This window comes from Oncorhynchus masou, chromosome 31 (assembly GCF_036934945.1).
Source record: "Oncorhynchus masou masou isolate Uvic2021 chromosome 31, UVic_Omas_1.1, whole genome shotgun sequence".
Classification (NCBI taxonomy): Eukaryota; Metazoa; Chordata; class Actinopteri; order Salmoniformes; family Salmonidae; genus Oncorhynchus; species Oncorhynchus masou.
Genome location: NC_088242.1, coordinates 77,184,021 through 77,209,903, shown reverse-complemented (window position 1 = coordinate 77,209,903; position 25,883 = coordinate 77,184,021). Strand labels below are relative to the sequence as shown.

Here is a 25,883-nt window from a genome sequence, read left to right as displayed (position 1 = left end):
TTGCAGTAGAACTGTACCTAGTCTATACTTCGACGCATCCATTTGGAGTCTGAGCTCTTTGTTGGGATCGTAGTAGGCAAGGATTGGTCCTGGTTCTCTCGTGATCAAGTCTTTCACATTCTGGAAAGCAATGTTGTGTTGCTTGTCCCAGAGAAACTCACTGGACTGCCTTAGCAGTTGACGCAGGGGTGCATTAGCATTGGAGAGGCTGGGTGCGAACTTGGCTAAGTAGTTGACCATGCCAAGTACTGTTTCCAGCTCTGTACAGTTCTTTGGTGGCTCCATTTCTTTTATGGCTAAGATCTTCTGTGGATCTGGCTTGATTCCAGTCACTGTGAGAAGATGTCCGAAGTAGCTGACCTCTGTAGCGCAGACTGTGCTCTTCTCGGAGTTGAGCCGGACTACTCTCCCGTGGGACCTTTGCAGCATCGTGCGGAGGTTTCGGTCGTGCTCATCTTTGGTTCGACCATAGACAAGGATGTCATCCACAATTGCCACAACTCCGTCGAGGCCTTCGTACACTTCGGCAATCTTTCGCTGAAACTCGTCTTGGGCTGAGATAATCCCAAAAGGCAGGCGACGGAACCTGTAGCGTCCAAACGGTGTGTTGGATGTTGTGAGCTTAGATGACTCTTCTGTGAGCTTGATAGCCCAGTAGCCTGATATAGCGTCCATGACACTGAAGTAGTGTGCTCCCGCTAGCTTGTGTGTGATATGCCATCTAGCATCGGTAAAGGATAATGGGGGTGTTTGATAGCCTTGTTCAAGTCTCTTGGGTCGAGGCATACTCGGAGCTTGCCTGTGCGTGGTTTCTCTACCACCACTAACACGTTCACCCAGTCAGTCAGTTATGTAACCTTGGTGACTATGTCAGATTGCTCCATGCTCTCCAACTCTTTCTTCAGGCGGGCACAGAGAGCAAGAGGAATCTTTCTCAGTGGGTAGACCACAGGGGTTGCGTCTCGGTCAGGGTGAATGGTACATTCTCCTGGGAATAATCCTATTCCTGTAAAAACCGCAAACTCCTCCAGTACATTGTCTGTCTCTACTGGTCCTATCAATGATAAAACTAGCTTGAGACCTAGCACTGCAGGTGCTCTAGTGTCAACAACATAAAAGTCCAACATCATGTCACTTTCCTTGTATTTGCATTTGAAAGTGCATGTGTCTTTTACTGGGAGCTGTTCACCACCATAACCAGTCAGTCTGCGTGTGGTGGGCTGTAGCTCGCATTCAGATGTCCAGCTGCGGTACTTATTCAGAGGAATAATGTTTACTTGTGCACCAGTGTCTAGTTTGAACTTTAGCTTTGTGCCTTGTGTTCCTATCTCAATGTCAGCAAAGGCTTGCTCCGTCTCTGATATTTGTCTTTTCTGTGTCACTGAATCAATAAACAGTTCATCAGCGTTTGACTCTTTGATTGACATTTCATCTTCACTCATTGTGTGCAATGTTTTTCCACAGTGAGCTCTGCACACTTTTGCAAAGTGATTCCATTTTCCACATTTAGTACACGGTTTGCCTTTAGCTGGGCAATTTCCTTGTTCTTGTTTTGGAGTTATGTCTCTCTCCGTTCTAAAACGCGCTGACAGAGTGAACTGCTTTTCACGTGATGCGCTCGTGCTGCCGCGCGAAATGGTTTTCGTCTGAGCCTGTGCTAGCTCGTGAGATCTGGCTATGTCGATAGCTTTGTCCAGCGTTACCTCAGACCCAACATTCAAAAGTTTCTCTCTCACTCGCGGTGTGTATTCCAAATACAATACGGTCCCTGACCATCTTATCCTTGTTTGCATAATCACAGTCTTTCACAAGCAGACGCAGCTCTGTCACAAACTGTTCAAAAGACTCACTAGCTCCCTGTACTTTCCCATGGAATTTGTACCTAGCGAAAATCATATTGGTCTTCGGCGCAACAGATGCTTCAAAAAGATCGTAGTATATTTTCAGTACCTTTGATTCAGCCTTGGTAAGTGTCCATGTCTTGTAAATATCTCTCCCATTTTCACCGATCCAGAGGAGCAGGTAGCTGCATTTTTCCTCTTCTCCTGTCATTCAGAGGACCCGTGAACATTAGCTACACATGCTGTTTGTACTTACGCCATGCATCGGGTAAATTTGTAGACTCCCAGTCCATTCGAGGTGAAGGAACTCCAGAAAAATCCATCTTGTAAGACCTTTTACTCTGACAAAATGTCTTGTTTTGCACACTTTGTACAAAATAATCAAATGCAGTACTACATGATATTTAGCTCTTTATTAGCTAGCTATAACTGGCATGTTCACCTATCGCCAACCAGGATCAAACTGACCATGACCTAACCATTTGGGTGGTCTTAACCAATCATAGCATAGTATGATATGGCGGTAAAATGCATCCAAATACAATTCAGTATGTTTAAACATATGAATAGACAGTAATGTAATTGATAATGTTGGAAAGGGGAGGAATTGTGCTTTACAATGGTATTGACATTACAGTTGATCTGGAAGTAGTATGTTTTTGGGGCGCTAAAATAAGGGCAATTGTAAGTAGGGATGACCATGGATGTTCTCTTGGTAAGTGTGTGAATTGGACTATTTTCTTGTCCTTTTAAACATTCAAAATGTAACAAGTACTTTTGGGTGGCAGGGGAAATGTATGGAGTTGTAAGTACTTTACACCACTGTCTAGGGAGACTATGACTTCTAGGAGTGTCCAAATTAAAACTATTAGGGAAAAAAACTCTGATTTGTTAATAACTACACCGTAATGTCACAATAACAACGACACCATATTTGAGAAACTAATTATCATGCATGTCATGCGGTGATTCCCATATATTTTTCCCCCATAGCCAATAGTAGTCGCACTGGTCGAAGAGGAGATAGATCTCGTCTATGAATAATTTGGAGCGCGTTCTTGGGGAGTAGTCAATGAATTTGCGCGTAAATGGAAGAGGTAAATTCAAATCACCAGTGGGAACACCGCAACCGCAATATAAGTACATTTTTTTCTCACTTTCCAGGATACTGTTGTTCAGGATATTCGAAGACCATGGTAGTGTATATAGATCCCTCTGCCTGTCCCAGGGTTTACCAAACTCGGTGCACGTTTTGGTTTTTGCCCTAGAGCTACACAGCTGATTCAAATAATCAACTAATCATCAAACGTTTGGGCAAAAACCAAAAAGTGCACCCCTTGGGCTCCTGACGCTGTCGGTGCGCACGCTGCATTTTTTTTTTTTGGTTTTGTTTCCAATACTGTAGTATTCTTTGTTCAATTTTTACTTCACCGTTTTACACGTTTATTACCCTGTCTATTTACAGTTTAGCCTACTCTATCGCCCCGGGAATATGATCTCAATGACAGTTTCTGACAGGTGGTTAGTCCATGTAACGTAAACTCGTACATCTCCTTAGTCCTTCTGCCTCTGATCTGGCAGACACACTAAACACATGCTTAATTTGTAAATTATGTCTGAGTGTGCCCTTGACTAGCCGTAATCAAAATCGTTTGTACATTTACTTTTATAAAATCAAATTATTTGAGAATTTTACTCAAGTAGTATTTCACTGGGTGACTTTCACTTTCTATATTTAATGTATCTTTACTTTTACTCAAGTATGACAATTGGGTACCTTTTCCACCACTGTCCATAGGCAGATTTGTTGCCTCCCACAATGTATCAATGCTAGTCACTTTGCATAGGGTCGGGTTTACGAGACTATGAAAACCGCGGGATTAAAATAATCGAATTTCGCCAAATCGAGGTTTTGCATACCAAAAACTAAACGTTCCACATTCCGTTGGGTTCCTGCTTCAGTGTTCTCGCGATACGTGTTTTGCAAAAACAGCTGACTGACATATCTGGATTTACGTGGTAGAACTAGGGATCCTGTATTTATTTTTGCCCAAGGAAGCTAATTTAGCTAGAGTTCATTTTACACCACTTCATAACACGCGTGTCGTGCAGAGGGAAAATATGGCAGACACTGATCCAAAGTCAGTTCAGGACCTTACCAATGTGGTGAGTATATAACATTGAAGCTAGCTAAATTAGCTAGCCAGCCACGATTCACCCAGGCCTGGTGGATGGATATGTTTCGATTTACATTAGCCGATCATTTTAATAGCCTATGTAACTAGCTAGCTAAGAAATAGGATCCTCCGAAATGACTGTAAAAGTAGAGTATCAAACTCTAGAATGGTAAGAAAATAGCATGGATCCAATTGCTCTAGTGCCAAAGATTTTGTTTATAACTAACCCAAGATAGACCACAGTCTTTCGGCAGAACACGCAAAGAGGTGGGCAGACCCAAGCACGATTTAGCGAGATCCTATTGGCGCGTTCTAGCACATATTTGCATACGTTATTAGGGAACGAATACCCTGTGAAGTGCGCGTTGGCAATAATTACATTCGCTCTTGCACTCTTACTAAACACCGCAATTTTTTTATATTTTTTGGCGAAGGGTATAGTCTACAAAACATAATCTACTCTATTCGTAACATATTGTAGTTGGTAACAATTCTGTATTGAGATCAAATGTTTAATTGATGATACAATGTGCAGAATTTCGGCCAAAATCCATCTCGCGCCATCTTCTCCCATTGCTGGCCACTGGGCTCCCTCTCATCACCATATTTGGTGGGGTGAAAATGCCAACCGGATGTTTCAGATGTATACATCCAGGGAAACATCTGGCTCATTGTTCTCTCTGTGGTAGTGCTGTAGCTACACCTCCCATAATCTAGGCATCACTGATTGAAAAAGGAACACCTCTTTTTATCCATGATCATGCTCTGTATAGCTTGCTTATATAAATAAACAAACATGATATAAAAACGGCCAATGGTTTGAATCCTGCTCAATTAAAATTTACAAAATTATTCTGAATTGACCAAAATTATTCTGAATTGACCACAAACCATCTTTGCTCTATTTTTTTTATCTACTTTCTCCCACCCACCCATTTCTTTATTTCTATCCTCCAGTTTGCCTTTTGGATTTTCATTAATTTCTTGCAAGATGGGTCACATTTGGTCATTGAACACAATAGATCATATCAGCCTATGTAATGATACACCTGTTACTGCTCTCTAAAAGGTCCAGACGCTGCTGCAACAGATGCAGGATAAATTCCAGACCATGTCAGACCAGATCATCGGAAGAAATATCCTCAACATTTTTAGGTAACTTGGTATCTTTCAAGTCATTATGCATCTTTTATAAATGGGGTGTCATACGGTCACACCCCCATTAGTTCATTTCCAAACATAATGGTCTTTGGTCCATTTTGATGTTTATTTTACATGAGCTAATTTGTCAAAGATTTCTAGTAGCCCTTTATATTACAGCACAGAAAGAAGCAGTAATAAAATAATTATAGTATAATAGTGCATAGGAATACATTAGATATGTCTTACCAGTTGGAGTCAGAATCTTGGCTGGGGAGTGTCTGTTAGTGATCATCGTTAATGTTATAATGGAGAGGTATTCCAGCCAGTACATCCCATCCGTCAGCTTAATCCACAAGTCCATTTTGGGCTAGCCCATTGTCTTCCTTAACCATGTTCACTTGATGAGATGAGCACCCGCATCGATGACCTGGAGAAGAACATTGCTGACCTCATGACCCAGGCAGGCGTGGAGGAGATCGAGGGGGTCAAGGAACCACAAGTCAAAGAAGGACAAGGGTCATGAAGGTAATCTAACGGCACTTTACTAAATGTTTTCTATTTCTGTATGATACTCATCGGTCCCCGGTTCAAATGTTTAAGATACGAGTGCGTTGGTCTGCGGACCCCAAAAAGATCAAAATGAGGCATGCATTGGTCAGGAAATCTATTCAAATTTTACGAATCGCTGGTTCACTAAAAACATTCTCATATTACTTTCTACCCTATCTTTTGTGACAAATGATGTGTCCTCTCCTTCACTGTCAAACTAAGCATGTAACTGTGTTGACAGTCATTGATCTACAAGTAATTTTGCATGCCGAACAACCCCAGGCAATATCAGTAGCAGTGTGCGCAGCTTCACGTGTTGACCAACGGGGTAGGCCCCTTATCTTGCACATCTGTGCCTTCAGAGTAAAAACATTTGTTTTAAAGCTTGTGCAATATTTGGCTTTATTAGTTGAGTGACAACCAATGTAATTGCTAGGTTATTGTTATCAAATGTACTATTGAAAATAGTGTTTTACCAGATAAGAAGTAAACTACCGGAGACACAACTAATCTGGCAATAGCCTACCTGCTGATTAGGCATAGCCTACATTAGATTTTATTTTGATTGTTCAGGTTCACCATCAGCAATAGTTTTGGTAGTTTTGCTTTAAGCAATCAGTGTATATGGTCAAGTTTAGATATGCAGGGTTGGTTGATAATTTCATAACGAGGACAGCAATCACTTTTGTAAACCGCACTGCATGGTCGAAGCAAGGAAAATAAAAATTACTAGTTAATTAGTGGGTGATGGTGATTTCAGATCAAAAATTGGGCAAAAAAGTAGTTTACTATACCATTGCTTCCCCTAATCTGAGCGCCATACAGCCGCCGTTTTGTAAACTCTGAACCAAATGTACTATTTTGTCATTTAAACATTTAAACTCAGCAAAAAAAAGACTCACTGTCAACTGTTTATTTTCAGCAAACTTAACATGTGTAAATATTTGTATGAACATAACAAGAGTCAATAACTGAGACATAAACTGAACAAGTTACACATGACTAACAGAAATGGAATTATGTGTCCCTGAACAAAGGGGGGGTGTCAAAAGCAAAAGTAACAGTCAGTATCTGTTGTGGCCACCAGCTGCATTAAGTACTGCAGTGCATTTCCTCCTCATGGACTGCACCAGACTTGACAGTTCTTACTGTGAGATGTTATCCCACTCTTCCACCAAGGCACCTGCAAGTTCCCGGACATTTTTGGGGGGAATGGCCCTAACCCTCACCCTCCGATCCAACAGGTCCCAGCCGTGCTCAATGGGATTGAGATCCGGGCTCCTCGTTGGCCATGGCAGAACATGCACAAAACGAGCAGTATGGCTGGTGGCATTGTCATGTCAGGATGAGCCTGCAGGAAGGGTACCACATGAGGGAGGAGGATGTCTTCCCTGTTAACGTACAGCGTTGATTGCCTGCAATGACAACAAGCTCAGTCCGTTGATGCTGTGACACACCGCCCCAGACCATGACGGACCCTCCGCCTCCAAATTGATCCCGCTCCAGAGTACAGGCCTCAGTGTAACACTCATTCCTTCAACGAAAAACGTGAATCCGACCATCACCTCTGGTGAGACAAAACCGGTGATGTCTGGTGAGGACCTGCCTTACAACAGGCCTACAAGCTCTCAGTCCAGCCTCTCTCAGCCTATTGCGGACAGTCTGAGCACTGATGGAGGGATTGTGCATTCCTGGTGTAACTCGGGCAGTTGTTGTTGCCATCCTGTACCTGTCCTGCAGGTGTTATTTTCAGATGTACCGATCCTGTGCAGGTGTCTTTACACATGGTCTGCCACTGCGAGGACGATCAGCTGTCCGTCATGTCTCCCTGTAGCACTGTCTTAGGCGTCTCACAGTACGGGCATTGTAATTTATTGCCCTGGCCACATTTGCAGTCCTCCTTCGCAGTCCTCATTCCTCCTTGCAGCATGCCTAAGGCACGTTTACGCAGATGAGCAGGGACTCTGGGCATCTTTCTTTTGGTGTTTTTCAGAGACAGCCTCTTTAGTGTCCTAAGTTTTCATAACTGTGACCTTAATTGGCTACGGTCTGTAAAATGTTAGTGTCTTAACGACCGTTCCACAGGTACATGTTTATGGTTAATTGAAAAACGCATGGGAAACAGTGTTTAACGTTTTTTTGGATTTTTCCGAATTATCTTTGAAAGGCAGGGTCCTGAAAAAGGGACGTATCTTATTTTTGTGAGTCTATTTTTACTTGTTTTTTCAATGTAGCTGATATCAATTACTTACAACCGGCAAGAACTTTTGACCATCAGATCGGAAGTTACTTACCTCAATTTCGGCTTCGACTTTGACTCATCTGCCCTTTCTGTAATTCCTACCCACTTCCTACCCAAGAGGAAATGCAGACGTTAGAGGCAAGAGAGGGGGATCCTAGTGAGATTAAAGTAAAGGGAGAACCTGCCACCTCTTCCCTCCATTCTACTGGCCAATGTGGATGAGGGAGAGGTTGTTGTTCCGGTCCCACACTGCCACATCTACCTTTCTACCAAAAGGACTCTTGAAATTGAAATATTTTCTGCTTTTCTGAAACATGGCTCTCGGACAAGATACCTGCCATTGCTATCCAACTTGATGGATTCTCCATTCACCCAGTGGAGTTGGGGAAATCAAGGGGGGAGGGGTTTGCCTCTTCATCAACAACAACTGGTGTGCTGACTCAAAACCTATGGAAGTATCAACCCCATTGGTTACCAGTCTTGGAATACCTCATGGTCAAATGCCGACCCTTTTACCTCCCGAAGGAGTTTTCAGCTGTTATCGTGACTGTTGTATTCATTTCACCTCAGAACAAGAAAAATAACAAGCTGGCACTTATCATCTTGGCGCACCCATCCCGTTAGCGGGATCATTTTCGTCAGCAACCACTGAATAGCATAGCTCCACAGTCAAATAATATTACTAAAAAATATTAATATTCATTAAATCACAAGTGCAATATTGCGAAACACAGTTCAGCCTTTTGTTAATCCACCTGCCGTCTCAGATTTTGAAATTATGCTTTACAGCGAAAGCAATCCAAGAGTTTGTAAGTTTATCGATAGCATAGCAAAACATTATGTACACTAAGCATTAAATAGCTTGGTCACGAAAATCAGAAAAGCAATCAAATTAATCGTTTACCTTTGATCTTTGGATGTTTTCACTCACAAGACTCCCAGTCAGACAACAAATGTTCCTTTTGTTCCATAAAGATTATTTTTATACTCAAAATACCTCCGTTTGTCGCGTTATGTTCAGAAATCCACAGGAAGGAGCAGTCACGACAATGCAAACGTATATTCCAAATAATATCCATAATATCCACAGAAGCATGTCAAACATTTTATAATCAATCCTCAGGTTGTTTTTAAAATATTTATTTGATAATATATCAACCGGGTTTGTAAGTTTTTCAATAACACCGGGAGAAACAATGGCCACTTTACTCTGTAGCGCAAAACTCACTCTGAGAGCCCCCACCTATCCACTTACGCAATGTGATCTTTCACGCTCATTTTCAAAATAAAAGCCTGAAACTATGTCTAAAGACTGTTGACACCTTAAAGAAGCCATAGAAAAGGAATCTGGTTGATCATCCTTTAAATGAAGGATAGGCATGCATAGGAACAGAGGTTTCAAAATAAGAGTCACTTCCTGATTGGATTTTCCTCAGGTTTTCGCCTGCAATATCAGTTCTGTTATACTCACAGACAATATTTTTAGTTTTGGAAACTTTAGAGGGTCTTCTATCCTAATCTGATATGCATATTCTAGTTTCTGGGGCTGAGAAATAGGCCGTTTCAAATGGGTACCTTTTTTTTGTTGCCAAAAACAAAAATACTGCCCCCTACATGCAAAAGGTTAAACTGTACAAGGCTATAACCAAGCAGAAAAACGTACATCCAGAGGCTGCTTTTCTGGTTGCCAGCTATTTTAATTCCATGTCATTAGGACATGTGATGCCAAACTTCCATCAACACGTCTCCCTCGCCAGTAGGGGTGATAAATCCTAGACCACTGTTATTCTAGTCACAAGCAAGTATACAAGGCCCTACCTCATCCACCATTGAGCAAATCAGATCATGACTCCGTACTCCTGCTTCCTGTTTACAAGCAGAAGCTTAAACAGGAATGACCTGTGACTCGCTCTGTTGAGAAATGGTATCCATAATCAGAGTTTATGCTACAGGACTGCTTTGCTAGCGTTGATTGGAATATGTTTCGTGACTCCGCTGATAACATCGAGTTAACCACCTCAGTCATCGGCTTCATTAGGAAATGCATTGGTGACATTGTCCCCACAGTCATCAAACAAGCAAAAGGACAATATAGGAATGAAGTGGAATCATATTACACGCCGCATGTGGCAGGAGCTACAATCCATTACGGATTACAAAGGAAGACCCGTCCGGGATCTGCCCAACAATGGGAGGGTAACCACCGACCCAGAAAATTGGGTGATCTAGCTCTCTGATGCCGATGTGAGTAAAGTCTAAATCAGGTCAAGGCCACAGGGTCCGATTAGTATTCCAGGGCGCGTTCTCACAGCATATGCAGAACAGCTGGCAGGTACACTACATTACCAAAATTATGCTGACACCGGCTTGTCGAACATCTCATTCCAAAATCATGGTCATTAATATGGAGACACCGCCTCTCTTGCTGCTAGAACAGCCTCCACCCCTCTGGGACGGCTTTCCACTAGATGCTGGAACATGCTTTGGGTACTTCCTTCCATTCAGCCATGAGCATTAGTGAGGTCAGGAACTGATGTTGGGTGATTAGGTCTGGCTTGCAGTTGGAGTTCCAATTCATCCCAAAGGTGTTGGATGGAGTTGAGGTCAGGGCTCTGTGCAGGCCAGTAAAGTTCTTCCACACCCATCTCGAGAAACCATTTCTGTATGGACCTCGCTTTGTGCACTAGGGCATTGTTATGCTGAAGCAAGAAAGGGCCTTCCCCAATCTGTTGCCACAGTCAGAAACACAGATAGTCTAGAATGTCATTGGAACTAGGGGGCCTTGCCCGAACCATGAAAAACAGCCTCAGACCATTCCTCCTCCACCAAACCTAATAGTTGGCACTATGCGTTGGGGCAGGTAGCGTTAACCTGGCATTCGCCAAAACTAGATTTGTCCGTCAGACTGACAAATGGTGAAGCGTGATTCATCATTCCGTCTTTCGGATGGGACGTTAAACGGGAGTCCTGACTCAATGAGGTCATTAAAGATGCCATGGCACTTATCGTAAGAGGAAGGGTGTTAACCCCGGTGTCCTGGCTAAATTCCCAATCTGGCCCTCAAACCATCACGGTCACCTAATAATCCCCAGTTTACAATTGGCTCATTCATCCCCCTCCTCTCCCCTGTAACTATTCCCCAGGTCGTTGCTGCAAATGAGAACGTATTCTCAGTCAACTTACCTGGTAAAATAACAGATATATAGATATATATATATTTTTTTTTTTTTTTAATCACTCCAGAGAACGCATTTCCACTGCTCCAGAGTCCAATGGCCTCCAAGGGACTCTGGAGCAGTGGGACATCTTGGGACCTCCAAGATGGCGTAGCAGTAAGTCGTCCTGTCGTATCGTCTCTCTGTAAATATCGTCTCTTTTTCGTTTTAGATATTTTTCTTCGCATATCTTTAAAAACATTTTTGCTCGCTTCCAAATACTCTCCTGCAACCCGCCTCACCCAATGTAGCTACTTTTCCTAAAGTGTTTATATTTACTTCGGAACCGGAACCCCTCAACTGAAGCTAGCCAGCTAACCACCTGCTATGCTAGCGGTCTTCAGCTAACCGGTCATCAGCTAACCCTTAGCTCGGAAAGCTCTCGCCAGTTCGAACAACGCAACGCTAACCAGAGCATAACGGACCTGTTTTTTTTTTTACCCCGGATTCCCACCACAAACGGAACATCTTTCAGCTGGATCTTCACAACTAGCTATCGAGCTAAACCGCAACCCTGGTTGATTACTCCTGGCCAGCGTTTCCACCCACGTAGCTTGAAGCTAGCCCGGCCAGAGCTCCTGTGCTCATAGCATACTCCTGGGCTACAATACCCGGACCCACGACCGGTCTATCGATGTCACTGCATGAAGAGGAATAAACAGACTCACCCCATCGCGACGTCCTCCAAAGGCTAACTCTCTAGCCCTCGCTATCTCCTTGCTTGCTAATTCGGCATGCTAACTGCTAGCTTGTTTAGCCCAGGTCCGCTAACTACTACCTTGTTTACCCCGGCCTGCTAATCTGTTAGCTTGTTAGCACAGGCCTGCTAACCGTCTGCATCGCCGCGTCCCAAACACGCAGTGGCCCATATGTACTTTCTATCTCTTCCCGATTGTTTTAAAATTTGTTTATACCTTCCGGAAACCTGCCTCACCCAATGTGATACGGAATCGCTATTATTTTACATTTTTAGAATACACTCAAGAACCTCCAGAAGCTAACCAGCTAACTAGCTACAAGCTATTTAGTCATTGTTAGTTTTTTAACCTGGATAACACTCGCCAGTCCAGCCCCCCTGCCCCCTGGACTCTGATCACTTGGCTACATAGCTGATGCACGCTGGACTGTCCATTAATCACGGTACTCCATTCTGCTTGTTTGTTTTATCTGTCGGCCCCGTTGCCTAGTCAATGCCATTTTACCTGCTGTTGTTATACTAGCTGATTAGCTGTTGTCTCACCCACTGTTTTAGCTAGCTTTCCCAGTTCAACACCTGTGATTACTGTATGCCTCGCTGTATGTCTCTCTCAATTGTCAATATGCCTTGTATACTGTTGCTCAGGTTAGTTATCATTGTTTTAGTTCACAATGGAGCCCCTTGTCCCACTCCTCATACCCCTGATACCTCCTTTGTCCCACCTCCCACATATGCGGTGACCTCACCCATTACAACCAGCATGTCCAGAGATAAAACCTCTCTCATCATCACCCAGTGCCTGGGCTTACCTCCGCCGTACCCGCACCCCACCATACCCCTGTCTGCGCATTATGCCCTGAATATATTCTACCATGCCCAGATACCTGCTCCTCTTATTCTCTGTCCCCAACGCTCTAGGCGACCAGTTTTAATAGCCTTTAGCCGCACCCTCATACTACTCCTTCTCTGTTCCGTGGGTGATGTGGAGGTAAACCCAGGCCCTGCATGTCCCCAGGCACCCTCATTTGTTGACTTCTGTGATCGAAAAAGCATGCATGTCAACATCAGAAGCCTCCTCCCTAAGTTTGTTTTACTCACTGCTTTAGCACACTCTGCTAACCCTGATGTCCTTGCCGTGTCTGAATCCTGGCTCAGGAAGGCCACCAAAAATTGAGATTTCCATACCCAACTATAACATCTTCCGTCAAGATAGAACTGCCAAAGGGGGAGGAGTTGCAGTCTACTGCAGAGATAGCCTGCAAAGTAATGTCATACTTTCCAGGTCCATACCCAAACAGTTCGAACTACTAATTCTGAAAATTACTCTCTCCAGAAATAAGTCTCTCACTGTTGCCGCCTGCTACCGACCCCCCTCAGCTCCCAGCTGTGCCCTGGACACCATTTGTGAATTGATTGCCCCCATCTAGCTTCAGAGTTTGTTCTGTTAGGTGACCTAAACTGGGATATGCTTAACACCCCGGCAGTCCTACAATCTAAGCTAGATGCCCTCAATCTCACACAAATCATCAAGGAACCCACCAGGTACAACCCTAACTCTGTAAGCAAGGGCACCCTCATAGACGTCATCCTGACCAACTGGCCCTCCAAATACACCTCCGCTGTCTTCAATCAGGATCTCAGCGACAACTGCCTCATTGCCTGTATCCGCTACGGTGCCGCAGTCAAACGACCACCCCTCATCACTGTCAAACGCTCCCTAAAACACTTCTGTGAGCAGGCCTTTCTAATCGACCTGGCCCAGGTATCCTGGAAGGACATTGACCTCATCCCGTCAATTGAGGATGCCTGGTCAATCTTTAAGAGTAACTTCCTCACCATTTTAGATAAGTATGCTCCGTTCAAAAAATGCAGAACTAAGAACAGATACAGCCCTTGGTTCACTCCAGACCTGACTGCCCTCGACCAGCACAAAAACATCCTGTGGCGGACTGCAATAGCATCGAACAGTCCCCGCGATATGCAACTGTTCAGGGAAGTCAGGAACCAATACACGCAGTCAGTCAGGAAAGCTAAGGCCAGCTTCTTCAGGCAGAAGTTTGCATCCTGTAGCTCCAACTCCAAAAAGTTCTGGGACACTGTGAAGTCCATGAGCACCTCCTCCCAGCTGCCCACTGCACTGAGGCTAGGGAACACGGTCACCACCGACAAATCCATGATTATCGAAAACTTCAGCAAGCATTTCTCAACGGCTGGCCATGCCTTCCGCCTGGCTACTCCTACCTCGGCCAACAGCTCCGGCCCCCCCGCAGCTCCTCGCCCAAGCCTCTCCAGGTTCTCCTTTACCCAAATCCAGATAGCAGATGTTCTGAAAGAGCTGCAAAACCTGGACCCGTATAAATCAGCTGGGCTTGACAATCTGGACCCTCTATTTCTGAAACTATCCGCCGCCATTGTCGCAACCCCTATTACCAGCCTGTTCAACCTCTCTTTCATATCGTCTGAGATCCCCAAGGATTGGAAAGCTGCCGCAGTCATCCCCCTCTTCAAAGGGGGAGACACCCTGGACCCAAACTGTTACAGACCTCTATCCATTCTGCCTTGCCTATCTAAGGTCTTCGAAAGCCAAGTCAACAAACAGGTCACTGACCATCTCGAATCCCACCGTACCTTCTCCGCTATGCAATCTGGTTTCCGAGCCTGTCACGGGTGCACCTCAGCCACACTCAAGGTACTAAACGACATCATAACCGCCATCGATAAAAGACAGTACTGTGCAGCCGTCTTCATCGACCTTGCCAAGGCTTTCGACTCTGTCAATCACCATATTCTTATCGGCAGACTCAGTAGCCTCGGTTTTCGGATGACTGCCTTGCCTGGTTCACCAATTACTTTGCAGACAGAGTTCAGTGTGTCAAATCGGAGGGCATGCTGTCCGGTCCTCTGGCAGTCTCTATGGGGGTGCCACAGGGTTCAATTCTCGGGCCGACTCTTTTCTCTGTATAAATCAATGATGTTGCTCTTGCTGCGGGCGATTCCCTGATCCACCTCTACGCAGACGACACCATTCTATATACTTTCGGCCCGTCATTGGACACTGTGCTATCTAACCTCCAAACAAGCTTCAATGCCATACAACACTCCTTCCGGGGCCTCCAAATGCTTTTAAACGCTAGTAAAACCAAATGCATGCTTTTCAACCGATCGCTGCCTGCACCCGCATGCCCGACTAGCATCACCACACTGGATGGTTCCGACCTTGAATATGTGGACACCTATAAGTACCTAGGTGTCTGGCTAGACTGCAAACTCTCCTTCCAGACCCATATCAAACATCTCCAATCGAAAATCAAATCAAGAGTCGGCTTTCTATTCCGTAACAAAGCCTCCTTCACTCACGCTGCCAAGCTTACCCTAGTAAAACTGACTATCCTACTGATCCTCGACTTCGGCGATGTCATCTACAAAATTGCTTCCAACACTCTTCTCAGCAAACTGGATGCAGTTTATCACAGTGCCATCCGTTTTGTCACTAAAGCACCTTATACTACCCAACACTGCGACTTGTATGCTCTAGTCGGCTGGCCCTCGCTACATATTCGTCGCAAGACCCACTGGCTCCAGGTCATCTACAAGGCCATGCTAGGTAAAGCTCCGCCTTATCTCAGTTCACTGGTCACGATGACAACACCCATCCGTAGCACGCGCTCCAGCAGGTGTATCTCACTGATCATCCCTAAAGCCAACACCTCATTCGGCCGCCTTTCGTTCCAGTACTCAGCTGCCTGTGACTGGAACGAATTGCAAAAATCGCTGAAGTTGGAGACTTTTATCTCCCTCACCAACTTCAAACATCAGCTATCTGAGCAGCTAACCGATCGCTGCAGCTGTACATAATCTATTGGTAAATAGCCCACCCATTTTCACCTACCTCATCCCCACAGTTTTTATTTATTTACTTTTCTGCTCTTTTGCACACCAATATCTCTACCTGTACATGATCATCTGATCATTTATCACTCCAGTGTTAATCTGCAATATTGTAATTATTCGCCTACCTCCTCATGCCTTTTGCACACATTGTATATAGACTCCCCCTTTTTTTCTACTGTGTTATTGACTTGTTAATTGTTTACTCCATGTGTAACTCTGTGTTGTCTGTTCACACTGCTATGCTTTATCTTGGCCAGTTCGCAGTTGTAAATGAGAACTTGTTCTCAACTAGCCTACCTGGTTAAATGAAGGTGAAAAAAAAAAAAAAATGGCAACAAGCTTTACGCCACTCCAGCTGACGCTTGGCATTGCGCATGGTGATTATTAAGGTTTATTTGCGGCTGCTCGGCAATGGAAACCCATTTCATGAAGCTCCCGACTAACCGTTATGGTGCTGACGTTGCTTCCAGAGGCAGTTTGGAACTCTATTGTGAGTGTTACAACCAAGGACAGATGAGCCACTATCGCTTTATTGATCCACTATCCCTGCACATTGTAAGTATGGTACTGGAACTGACCCTGTGTATATAACGTAAACTCACCCCATTCCGTACAAATGTGCGCAACCGCGACATTCAAACGAGGCTGCAAAGAAAACTAATGGGACTGTAGCGACTGTGTTGACTTCAAAATCTGTGTGTGAACTACGTTTCTAATCAAGCGTTGATCGACATGGTAATGGCTCTATAGTATTGGAGATAAGTTAAAAACTGACCCTCCGTTACATCGTGAAGTGTCATGCTTTAACGTACAGCACGCATAAAGCAACTACTTCTGTCTTACAATCTCTCTCCACCACGTGTAGCACTTCTCCCATCGTTTAAAAACGGACAGTGACGGGGGTAAGGGGGGGATACCTAGTCATTTTTTGCATCATCACTGTAAGCGATCGTCACTCTCAAAGCCGCTGTTTACTTCTAAAGATAATTTTAGCACCGCCCTAAAAACCAGATTCAAATTCGACACAAACCTTCAAATAGGTATGTAATGACACATTATATAAACTCTTTATAGTGTTTTATTTACATTTTTAGAGGAGATAAGGTGATAAATTGGACAGATCGAGTGAAAGAGGCGTTTTCCCACACATCTCCTCTCGCTTCCCCACCCGCCATTTTTAAAAAGACCCGAAGGAGCTCATTGCCTTCTTCAATCATGCAGAACCGGGCAGCGTGGAGGTCTTGGCATGAATTCTGTTGGAAATGGGAGAAATTGGGCTTTAAAATGGTATTGCCATTACAGTTGACCTGGAAATATTACGTTTTTGGGGCTCTAAAATAAGGTCAATTGTACAGACCAAGGTGATGTCCAAAAGTGAGTGAGTTTACTTTACTATGCTTACTTTATCATGTTCTTCTTATTTTTATATATTATGTATTTTTGTTCTACCCTCTTATTGATTAATACATTGTTGGGGTTAGAACTTGCAAGAAAGGCATTTCACTGCATTTGTGGATGTGATATTAACTTGAATCTAGATGCCCCATCTCCCTTATTGCTCAGCTCAGGTGCTTACATACGGTACACCATATACAGTGCCTTGCGAAAGTATTCGGCCCCCTTGAACTTTGCGACCTTTTGCCACATTTCAGGCTTCAAACATAAAGATATAAAACTGTATTTTTGTTGTGAAGAATCAACAACAAGTGGGACACAATCATGAAGTGGAACGACATTTATTGGATATTTCAAACTTTTAACAAATCAAAAACTGAAAAATTGGGCATGCAACATTATTCAGCCCCTTTACTTTCAGTGCAGCAAACTCTCTCCAGAAGTTCAGTGAGGATCTCTGAATGATCCAATGTTGACCTAAATGACTGATGATAAATAAAATCCACCTGTGTGTAATCAAGTCTCCGTATAAATGCACCTGCACTGTGATAGTCTCAGAGGTCCGTTAAAAGCGCAGAGAGCATCATGAAGAACAAGGAACACACCAGGCAGGTCCGAGATACTGTTGTGAAGAAGTTTAAAGCCGGATTTGGATACAAAAAGATTTCCCAAGCTTTAAACATCCCAAGGAGCACTGTGCAAACGATACTATTGAAATGGAAGGAGTATCAGACCACTGCAAATCTACTAAGACCTGGCCGTCCCTCTAAACTTTCAGCTCATACGAGGAGAAGACTGATCAGAGATGCAGCCAAGAGGCACATGATCACTCTGGATGAACTGCAGAGATCTACAGCTGAGGTGGGAGACTCTGTCCATAGGACAACAATCAGTCGTATATTGCACAAATCTGGCCTTTATGGAAGAGTGGCAAGAAAAAGCCATTTCTTAAAGATATCCATAAAAAGTGTCGTTTAAAGTTTGCCACAAGCCACCTGGGAGACACACCAAACATGTGGAAGAAGGTGCTCTGGTCAGATGAAACCAAAATTGAACTTTTTGGCAACAATGCAAAACGTTATGTTTGGCGTAAAAGCAACACAGCTCATCACCCTGACCACACCATCGCCACTGTAAAACATGGTGGTGGCAGCATCATGGTTTGGACCTGCTTTTCTTCAGCAGGGACAGGGAAGATGGTTAAAATTGATGGGAAGATGGATGGAGCCAAATACAGGACCATTCTGGAAGAAAACCTGATGGAGTCTGCAAAAGACCTGAGTCTGGGACGGAGATTTGTCTTCCAACAAGACAATGATCCAAAACATAAAGCAAAATCTACAATGGAATGGTTAAAAAATAAACATATCCAGGTGTTAGAATGGCCAAGTCAAAGTCCAGACCTGAATCCAATCGAGAATCTGTGGAAAGAACTGAAAACTGCTGTTCACAAATGCTCTCCATCCAACCTCACTGAGCTCGAACTGTTTTTCAAGGAGGAATGGGAAATAATGTCAGTCTCTCGATGTGCAAAACTGATAGAGACATACCCCAAGCGACTTACAGCTGTAATCGCAGCAAAAGGTGGCGCTACAAAGTATTAACTTAAGGGGGCTGAATAATTTTGCACGCCCAATTTTTCAGTTTTTGATTTGTTAAAGTTTGAAATATCCAATAAATGTCGTTCCACTTCATGATTGTGTCCCACTTGTTGTTGATTCTTCACAAAAAAATACGGTTTTATATCTTTATGTTTGAAGCCTGAAATGTGGCAAAAGGTCGCAAAGTTCAAGGGGGCCGAATACTTTCGCAAGGCACTATATATATATATATATATATATATATATATATATATATATATATATATACAGTACCAGTCAAAGGTTTGGACACACCCACTCATTCCAGGGTTTCTTTATTTTTACTATCTTCTAGATTGTAGAATAATGGTGAAAACATCAACACTATGAAATAACACATGGTATCATGTAGTAACCAAAAGAGTGTTAAACAAATCAAAATATATTTTAGATTGTTCAAAGTAGCCACCCTTTGCCTTAATGACAGCGTGTCACACTCTTGGCATTCTCTCAACTAGCTTCACCTGGAATGCTTTTCCAACAGTCTTGAAGGAGTTCTCACATATGCTGAGCACTTGTTGGCTGCTTTTACTTCACTCTGCAGTCCAACTCATCCCAAATCATCTAAATTTGGTTAAGGTCAGATGATTGTGAAGGCCAGGTGATCTGATGCAGCACTCCATCACTCTCCTTCTTGGTCAAATAGCCCTTACACAGTCTGGAGGTATGTTGGGTCATTGTCCTGTTGAAAAAACAAATAGAGCAATAGTGGCCGCCAATGACTGGAACTAATTGCAAAAATCACTGAAGCTGGAGACTTATATCTCCCTCTAACTTTAAGCATCAGCTGTCAGAGCAGCTTACCTATCACTGTACACAGCCAATCTGTAAATAGCACACCCAACTACCTCATCCCCATATTGTTAATCTTCTTGCTCTTTTACACCCCAGTATCTCTACTTACAGATTTTGAAGGCGCTGTGTTTCAATGACTCCTTATATGGCTGTAAATGGGCCACGAATGAGCTTAGGCTTTCTGTCGCTTCCCCAAGGTATCGACAGCATTGTGACGTATTTGTAGGCATATCATTGGAAGATTGACCATAAGAGACTACATCTGCCAGGTGATCGCTTGGTGTCCTCCGTCGCAATTATTGCGTAATCTCCAGCTGCAGTATTTTTCCGTTTGTTGCTGATAAGCCAACTGCCACCAATGATAGATTATCGAATAGATATGTGAAAAACATCTTGAGGATTGATTCTAAACAACGTTTGCCATGTTTCTGTCGATATTATGGAGCTAATTTGGAAAAAAAAGTTTGGCATTGTAAGTGACTGCATTTTCCGGTCTTTTTCTTAGCCAAACTTGATGAACAAAACGGAGCTATTTCGTCTACGCAAATAATCTTTTTGGAAAAAATGAACATTTGCTATCGAACTAAGAGTCTCTCATCATTGAAAACATCCGAAGTTCTTCAAAGGTAAATTATTTTATTTGAATGCTTTTCTTGTTTTTGTGAAAATGTTGCCTGCTGAATGCTAGGCTTAATGCTATGCTAGGCTATCAATACTCTTACACAAATGCTTGTGTAGCTTTGGTTGAAAAGCATATATAAAAATCTGAGATGACAGTGTTGTTAACAAAAGGCTAAGCTTGTGTTTGAATTTATTTAATTTCATTTGCGATTTTCATGAATAGGAAACGTTGAGCTTGAGCTTGAGGCTATGATTACGCTCCCAGATTGCTCGTCGCTCGAGGTTAATTTGTTTACAGAGAAATAGCATTGTACTTGGTCAAACACCATTTTTTCTAACAGTTTGCTAAGAGCTGGCAGCAAGCTGATAGGTCTGCTGTTAGAACCAGTGAATGCCGCTTTACCACTCTTGGGTAGCGGAATTACTTTGGCTTCCCTCCAGGTCTGAAGACAAACACTTTCCTCTAGGCTCAGATTAAAGATATGACAGATGGGAGTGGCTATAGAGTCAGCTACCATCCTCAGTAGCTTTCCATCTAAGTTGTCAATGCCAGGAGGTTTGTCATTATTGATCGATTACAATTTTCCCACCTCTCCCACTAACTTTACATAATTCAAACTTGCAATGCTTTTCTTTCATTTAGTTTTTTTTATCCATGAAAACGATGGATTACTGTTTGTTGTTGGCATTTCCTGCCTAAGTTTGCCCATTTTGCCAATGAAGTAACCATAAAAATAATTGACAACATTAAATGGTTTTGTGATAATAAGATGGCGTTGAATGCCTTTCTGCCCATAATTTCATTTAAAGTACAAGTTTTTTCCATCATTCTTTATATAATTGATTTTGGTTTCATAACAGTTTCTTATTTTTTTGTTGAGTTTAGTCACAATTTCAGCCAGTCAAATGTGCAGCCAGACTTAGTAGCCACTCCTTTTGCCCCATCTCTTTCAGCCATACAGTTTTTCAATTCCTCATCAATCCATAGAGCCTTAACAGTTCTAAAGGTCAGTTTCTTAACAGGTGATTGTTTATCAATAATTGGAAGAAGCAATTTTATAAATTAATTAAGTGCAGTGTCTGTATGCTCCTCATTAATCACATCAGACCAACAAATACTTTTAACATCATCCACATAAGTCGCAGCAAATTATTTTGTATGAGCTCTTATGCCCAGCTGTTGGAACTTTGTCTTTCCTGGAAATTGTGGTCACTGCATCAATGGGTATGGATACAGCTTTAGAACAAACTTCTACAGTATTATTAAAAATGTGATCGATACATGTGGATGATCTTGTTCCTGTAGAGTTTGTAAATATTTTCTATTTAACCTTTAGTTAACTAGGCTTGTCAGTTAAGAACAAATTGTTATTAACAATGACGGCCTACCGCGGCCAAACCCTTAACTGGACGACACTGGGCCAATTGTGCGCCGCCCTATGGGACTCCCAATCACAGCCAGTTGTGATACAGCATGGAATCGAACCAGGGTCTGTAGTAACGCCTCTAGCACTCGATGCAGTGCTTTCGACCGATGCGCCACTCGGGAGCCCCAATAGATAGGTTGATTTAAAAACCTGAACCAGATTACAGGCACTGGTTACGGTAAGAAGCTTCCTCTTGAGCAGACAGCTTGATGAAAACCAGTCAATATTCAGGTCCCCAAGAAAGTAGACCTTTTTGTTTAGTGTTAGTGCATTGACCCAAATCACATCGATTCATTCCTCTAATCAAACCAAATTGTTTCAAACTGAGAAAAAATATATTAAAAAAACAACATTTTTCTAAGATTTTACTGAGTTACAGTTCATATAAGGAAGTCAGTCAATTTAAATAAATTCATTAGGCCCTAATCTATGGATTTCACATGAATGGGAATACAGATACAGTGTTTGGAAAGTATTCAGACTCCTTGACTTTTCTACATTTTATTATATTACAGCCGTATTCTAAAATGGATGAAACTTTTTTTCCCCTCATCAATCTACACACAATACCCGATAATGGCGAAGCAAAATCAGGTTTTTAGAAATGTTAGCAAATGTATTAAAAATAAAAAGCATACCATATTTGCATAATATTCAGACCCTTTGCTATGAGACTCTGAAGTTGAGCTCCGGTGCATCCTGTTTCCATTGATGTTTCTACAACTTAATTGGAGTCCACCTGTGATAAATTCAATTGATTGGACATGATTTGGAAAGGCACATACCTGTCTGTATAAGGTCCCACAGTTTTACAGTGCATGTCAGAGCAAAAATCAAGCCGTGAGGTCAAAGGAATTGTCTGTAAAGCTCTGAGACAGGATTGAATCATGGCACAGATCTGGGGAAGGGTACCAAAACATGTCTGCACCATTGAAGGTCCCCAAGAACACAGTGGCCTCCATCATTCTTAAATGGAAGAAGTTTGGAACCACAAAGACTCTTCCTAGAACTGGCCGCCTGGCCAAACTGAGCCATCGGGGGAGAAGGGCACTTGTCAGGGAGGTGACCAAGAACCCGACGGTCACTCTGACAGAGCCCAGAGTTCCTCTGTGGAGATGGTTGTCCTTCTGGAAGGTTCTATCATCTCTGCAGCACTACACCAATCAGGCCTTTATGGCAGAGTGGCCAGACGGAAGCCACTCCTCAGTAAAAGGCACATGACAGCCTGCTTGGAGTTAGCCAAAAGGCTCCTAAAGGACTCTCAGACGATGAGAAACAAGATTCTCTGGTCTGATGAAACCAAGCTTGAACTATTTGTCCTGAATACCAAGCGTCACATCTGGAGGAAACCTGGCACCATCCCTACGGTGAAGCATGGTAGTGGCAGCATCATGCTGTGGGGATGTTTTTCAGCAGCAGGGACTGGGATGCTAGTCAGGATCGAGAGGAAAAATGAAAGGAGCAAAGTACAGCGATCCTTGTTGAAAACCTGCTCAGGACCTCAGACTGGGGTCAAGGTTCACCTTCCAACAGGACAATAACCCTAAGCGCACACAGCCAAGACAATGCAGGAGTGGCTTTGGGACAAGTCTCTGAATGTCCTTGATTGGCCCAGCTAGAGCCCACACTTGAACCCGATCGAACAACTCTGGAGAGACCTGAAAATCTCTGTGCAATAACGCTCCACATCCGGGTGGACTCCCCAAATACAGGTGTGCCAAGCTTGTAGCGTCATACCCAAGAAGACTCAAGGCTGTAATCCCTGCCAAAGATGCTTCAACAAGGTATGTGTTTTAAAAAATGGTGTGTGTAGATTGTTTGAAAAATAATAATAAAAAGGCTGTCACAAAATGTGGAACATCAATGGGTCTGAATACTTAACGAATGCACTGTATGCATCTTTGTTAAACATACCTTAAAAAAAAAGTAGGGGCGTGGATCAGAAAATCAGTCCGTATATGGTGTGATCACCATTTGCCTCATGCAGCGCGACACATCTCCTTTGCATTTAATTGATCAGGTGGTTTATTGTGGGCTGTGAAATGTTGTCCCACTCCTTCAATTACTGGGCGAAGTTGCTGGACTTTGGCGGGAACTGGAACACGCTGTCAATCCAGAGCATCCCAAACATGCTCAATGCATGTTATGTCTGAGTATGCAGGCCATGGAAGAACTGGGACATTTTCAGCTTCTAGGAATTGTGAACTGATCCTTGCAACATGGGCTATGCATTATCATGCTGACACATGAGGTGATGGCATTGGATGAATGGCACAACATTGGGCCTCAGGATCTTGTCACGGTATCTCTGAGCATTCAAACTCCCATCGATAAAATGCAATTGTGTTCATTGCCCGTAGTTTATGCCTGCCCATATCATAACTACACCGCCACCATGGGGAACTCTGTTCACAACATAGACATCAGCAAACCTCTTGCCCACATGAAACCGGGATTCATGTGTGAAGAGCACACTTCTCCAGCATGCCAGTGGCTAACGAGGTGAGCATTTGGCCACTGAAATAAGTTACAACACTAAACTGCAGTCATGTCAAGACCTGGTGAGGACGACGAGCATGCAGATGAGCTTCCCTGAGATGGTTTCTGACAGTTTGTGCAGATATTCTTCGCTTGTGCATACCCAGTTTCATCAGCTGTCCAGGTGGCTGGTCTCAGACGACCCCACAGGTGAAGACGACGGATGTTGAGGTCCTGGGCTCACATGGTTACACGTGGTCTGCGGTTGTGAGGCAGGTTGGATGTACTGCGAAATTCTCTAATGACATTGGAGGCGGCTTATGGTAGAGAAATGAACATTCAATTATCTGGTGGCATTTCCAGCAGCCAGCATGCCAATTGTACTTTCCTTCAAAACTTGAGTTATCTGTGGCATTGTGTTGTGAAAACTGCACATTTTAAAGTGGCCTTTTATTGTGCACCTGTGTAATGATCAGCTTTTTGATATGCCACACCTGTCAGGTGGATTGATTATCTTGGCAAAGGAGAAATGCTCACTAACAGGGATGTAAACATATTTCTGTACAACATTATTTAGAAATAAGCTTTTTGTGCACATGGAACATTTCTGGGATCATTTCTTTTCTTATTTCAGAGCATGAAACATGGGACCAACACTTTACATGTTGCATTTATATTTTTGTTCAGTGTAGAGACTTTTGTATCATCTTGAACGTTAAAGATTCACATTTCTAGTACTCACCTTCTGGCACTCATCCCTGTATCCAAGTTGGTAGTAGTCCTGCATATACAAACATTTCAGGTGAAAGAAAAGTTATAATTTAAGCTGCATAAATAACCTCACTGGTGAACGAACATCTTTGACAAATCCCATTCGGAAAGTGTCACATGGCTAGCATTCACATCCTTTCTCAAATTATAGTTTATGGCCTACCTTTTTGATGCCACATACCAATTTGAAGTTGAAATAACTTTAGTTGTCCATCAATGACACATTTGATCAAAATTAATAATTCAGATATTTTTTTACATGAATTGATGGAAAGTTCTCTGTAGGTCTATAGGTAGATTATGATTGCAGTTGGAAACCGTAAACAATTCCATCAGGAAAAGTTAATGTCTCCCGAAGTGCATGCTCAACCAACTCTAAAACACATTTCAATTACAGGTTGCCAGACGACAAGCTGTCAAGGACTTTCTTCAGGAGCAGCATACTCTTCCACTATAACCATGAACTATTTTGATTGTGTGTTGTGAAATGCTTTTTTATATTGACTATTGTAATAAAAGTAACAGTTCTAATGTAGTGACTTGAAGATGTGTTATTTGTAAATGAGTATTTCCCTCAGAACTTTTCAGCCCTGTTAGTAATGGTTGATTGAAGTATACAGTAGAAGCCAGTGATATTGCAGCACTGTGCCAAGTGGAATGCATTCCAAATTCAACAGATTTTCTTCTATTAAAGTTATTTAATACAAACAAATCTTAGTCTCATTCTTAGACAAACATAAATCAACATTTTGGTTTTATTTGGAAGTTGCTTTGTTTTAAATTCAGCCTGAATGCCCTGAACCTATCCTATGGGGCTCTTGTAGATCTGCCTCCTTTAGTGTGTGTATCAGGATATTGTTGCCCTAGAGCCCTCAAACTCAACTCTGGGCCTCGAAGCCATTTCCACTGCGGTTTTTCATTGTTCCCCTCTAATCAGGGACTAATTTAGACTTGGGACATCAGGTGTGTGCAAATAATGATCAGATTGAAGGGAAAAGCAA

The 25,883-nt window shown here is 42.9% G+C and overlaps 1 protein-coding gene across 2 annotated transcripts; it reads left to right on the top strand.

Annotated features, from left to right (window-relative positions):
* Positions 1–3,757: 3,757 nt before the first annotated feature.
* Positions 3,758–25,417, top strand: LOC135524458 (heat shock factor-binding protein 1-like). Of its 2 annotated transcripts, XR_010452958.1 has the most exons (5): positions 3,758–4,007; positions 5,088–5,154; positions 5,560–5,686; positions 20,091–20,211; positions 25,280–25,417. XR_010452958.1 is itself a non-coding variant. In XM_064952009.1 (4 exons), exons 1-3 carry the CDS (start codon positions 3,963–3,965, stop codon positions 5,682–5,684), a joined length of 237 nt encoding a protein of 78 aa, XP_064808081.1. In that variant the 5' UTR covers positions 3,794–3,962; the 3' UTR covers positions 5,685–5,686; positions 25,280–25,417. The 2 variants fall into 2 exon arrangements, 1 of the variants encoding a protein (XP_064808081.1); XM_064952009.1 differs by lacking the exon at positions 20,091–20,211 and having other exon boundaries at positions 3,794–4,007.
* Positions 25,418–25,883: the final 466 nt, after the last annotated feature.

What these genes read in the sequence shown, in the direction of transcription:
- LOC135524458 (XM_064952009.1), top strand. Translation starts at nt 3,963, where the DNA reads ATGGCAGACACTGATCCAAAGTCAGTTCAGGACCTTACCAATGTG. An exon ending in TTCAGGACCTTACCAATGTG is followed by an intron (nt 4,008 to 5,087) that starts GTGAGTATATAA and finishes GCTCTCTAAAAG; the next exon opens with GTCCAGACGCTGCTGCAACA. An exon ending in AGACCAGATCATCGGAAGAA is followed by an intron (nt 5,155 to 5,559) that starts ATATCCTCAACA and finishes AACCATGTTCAC; the next exon opens with TTGATGAGATGAGCACCCGC.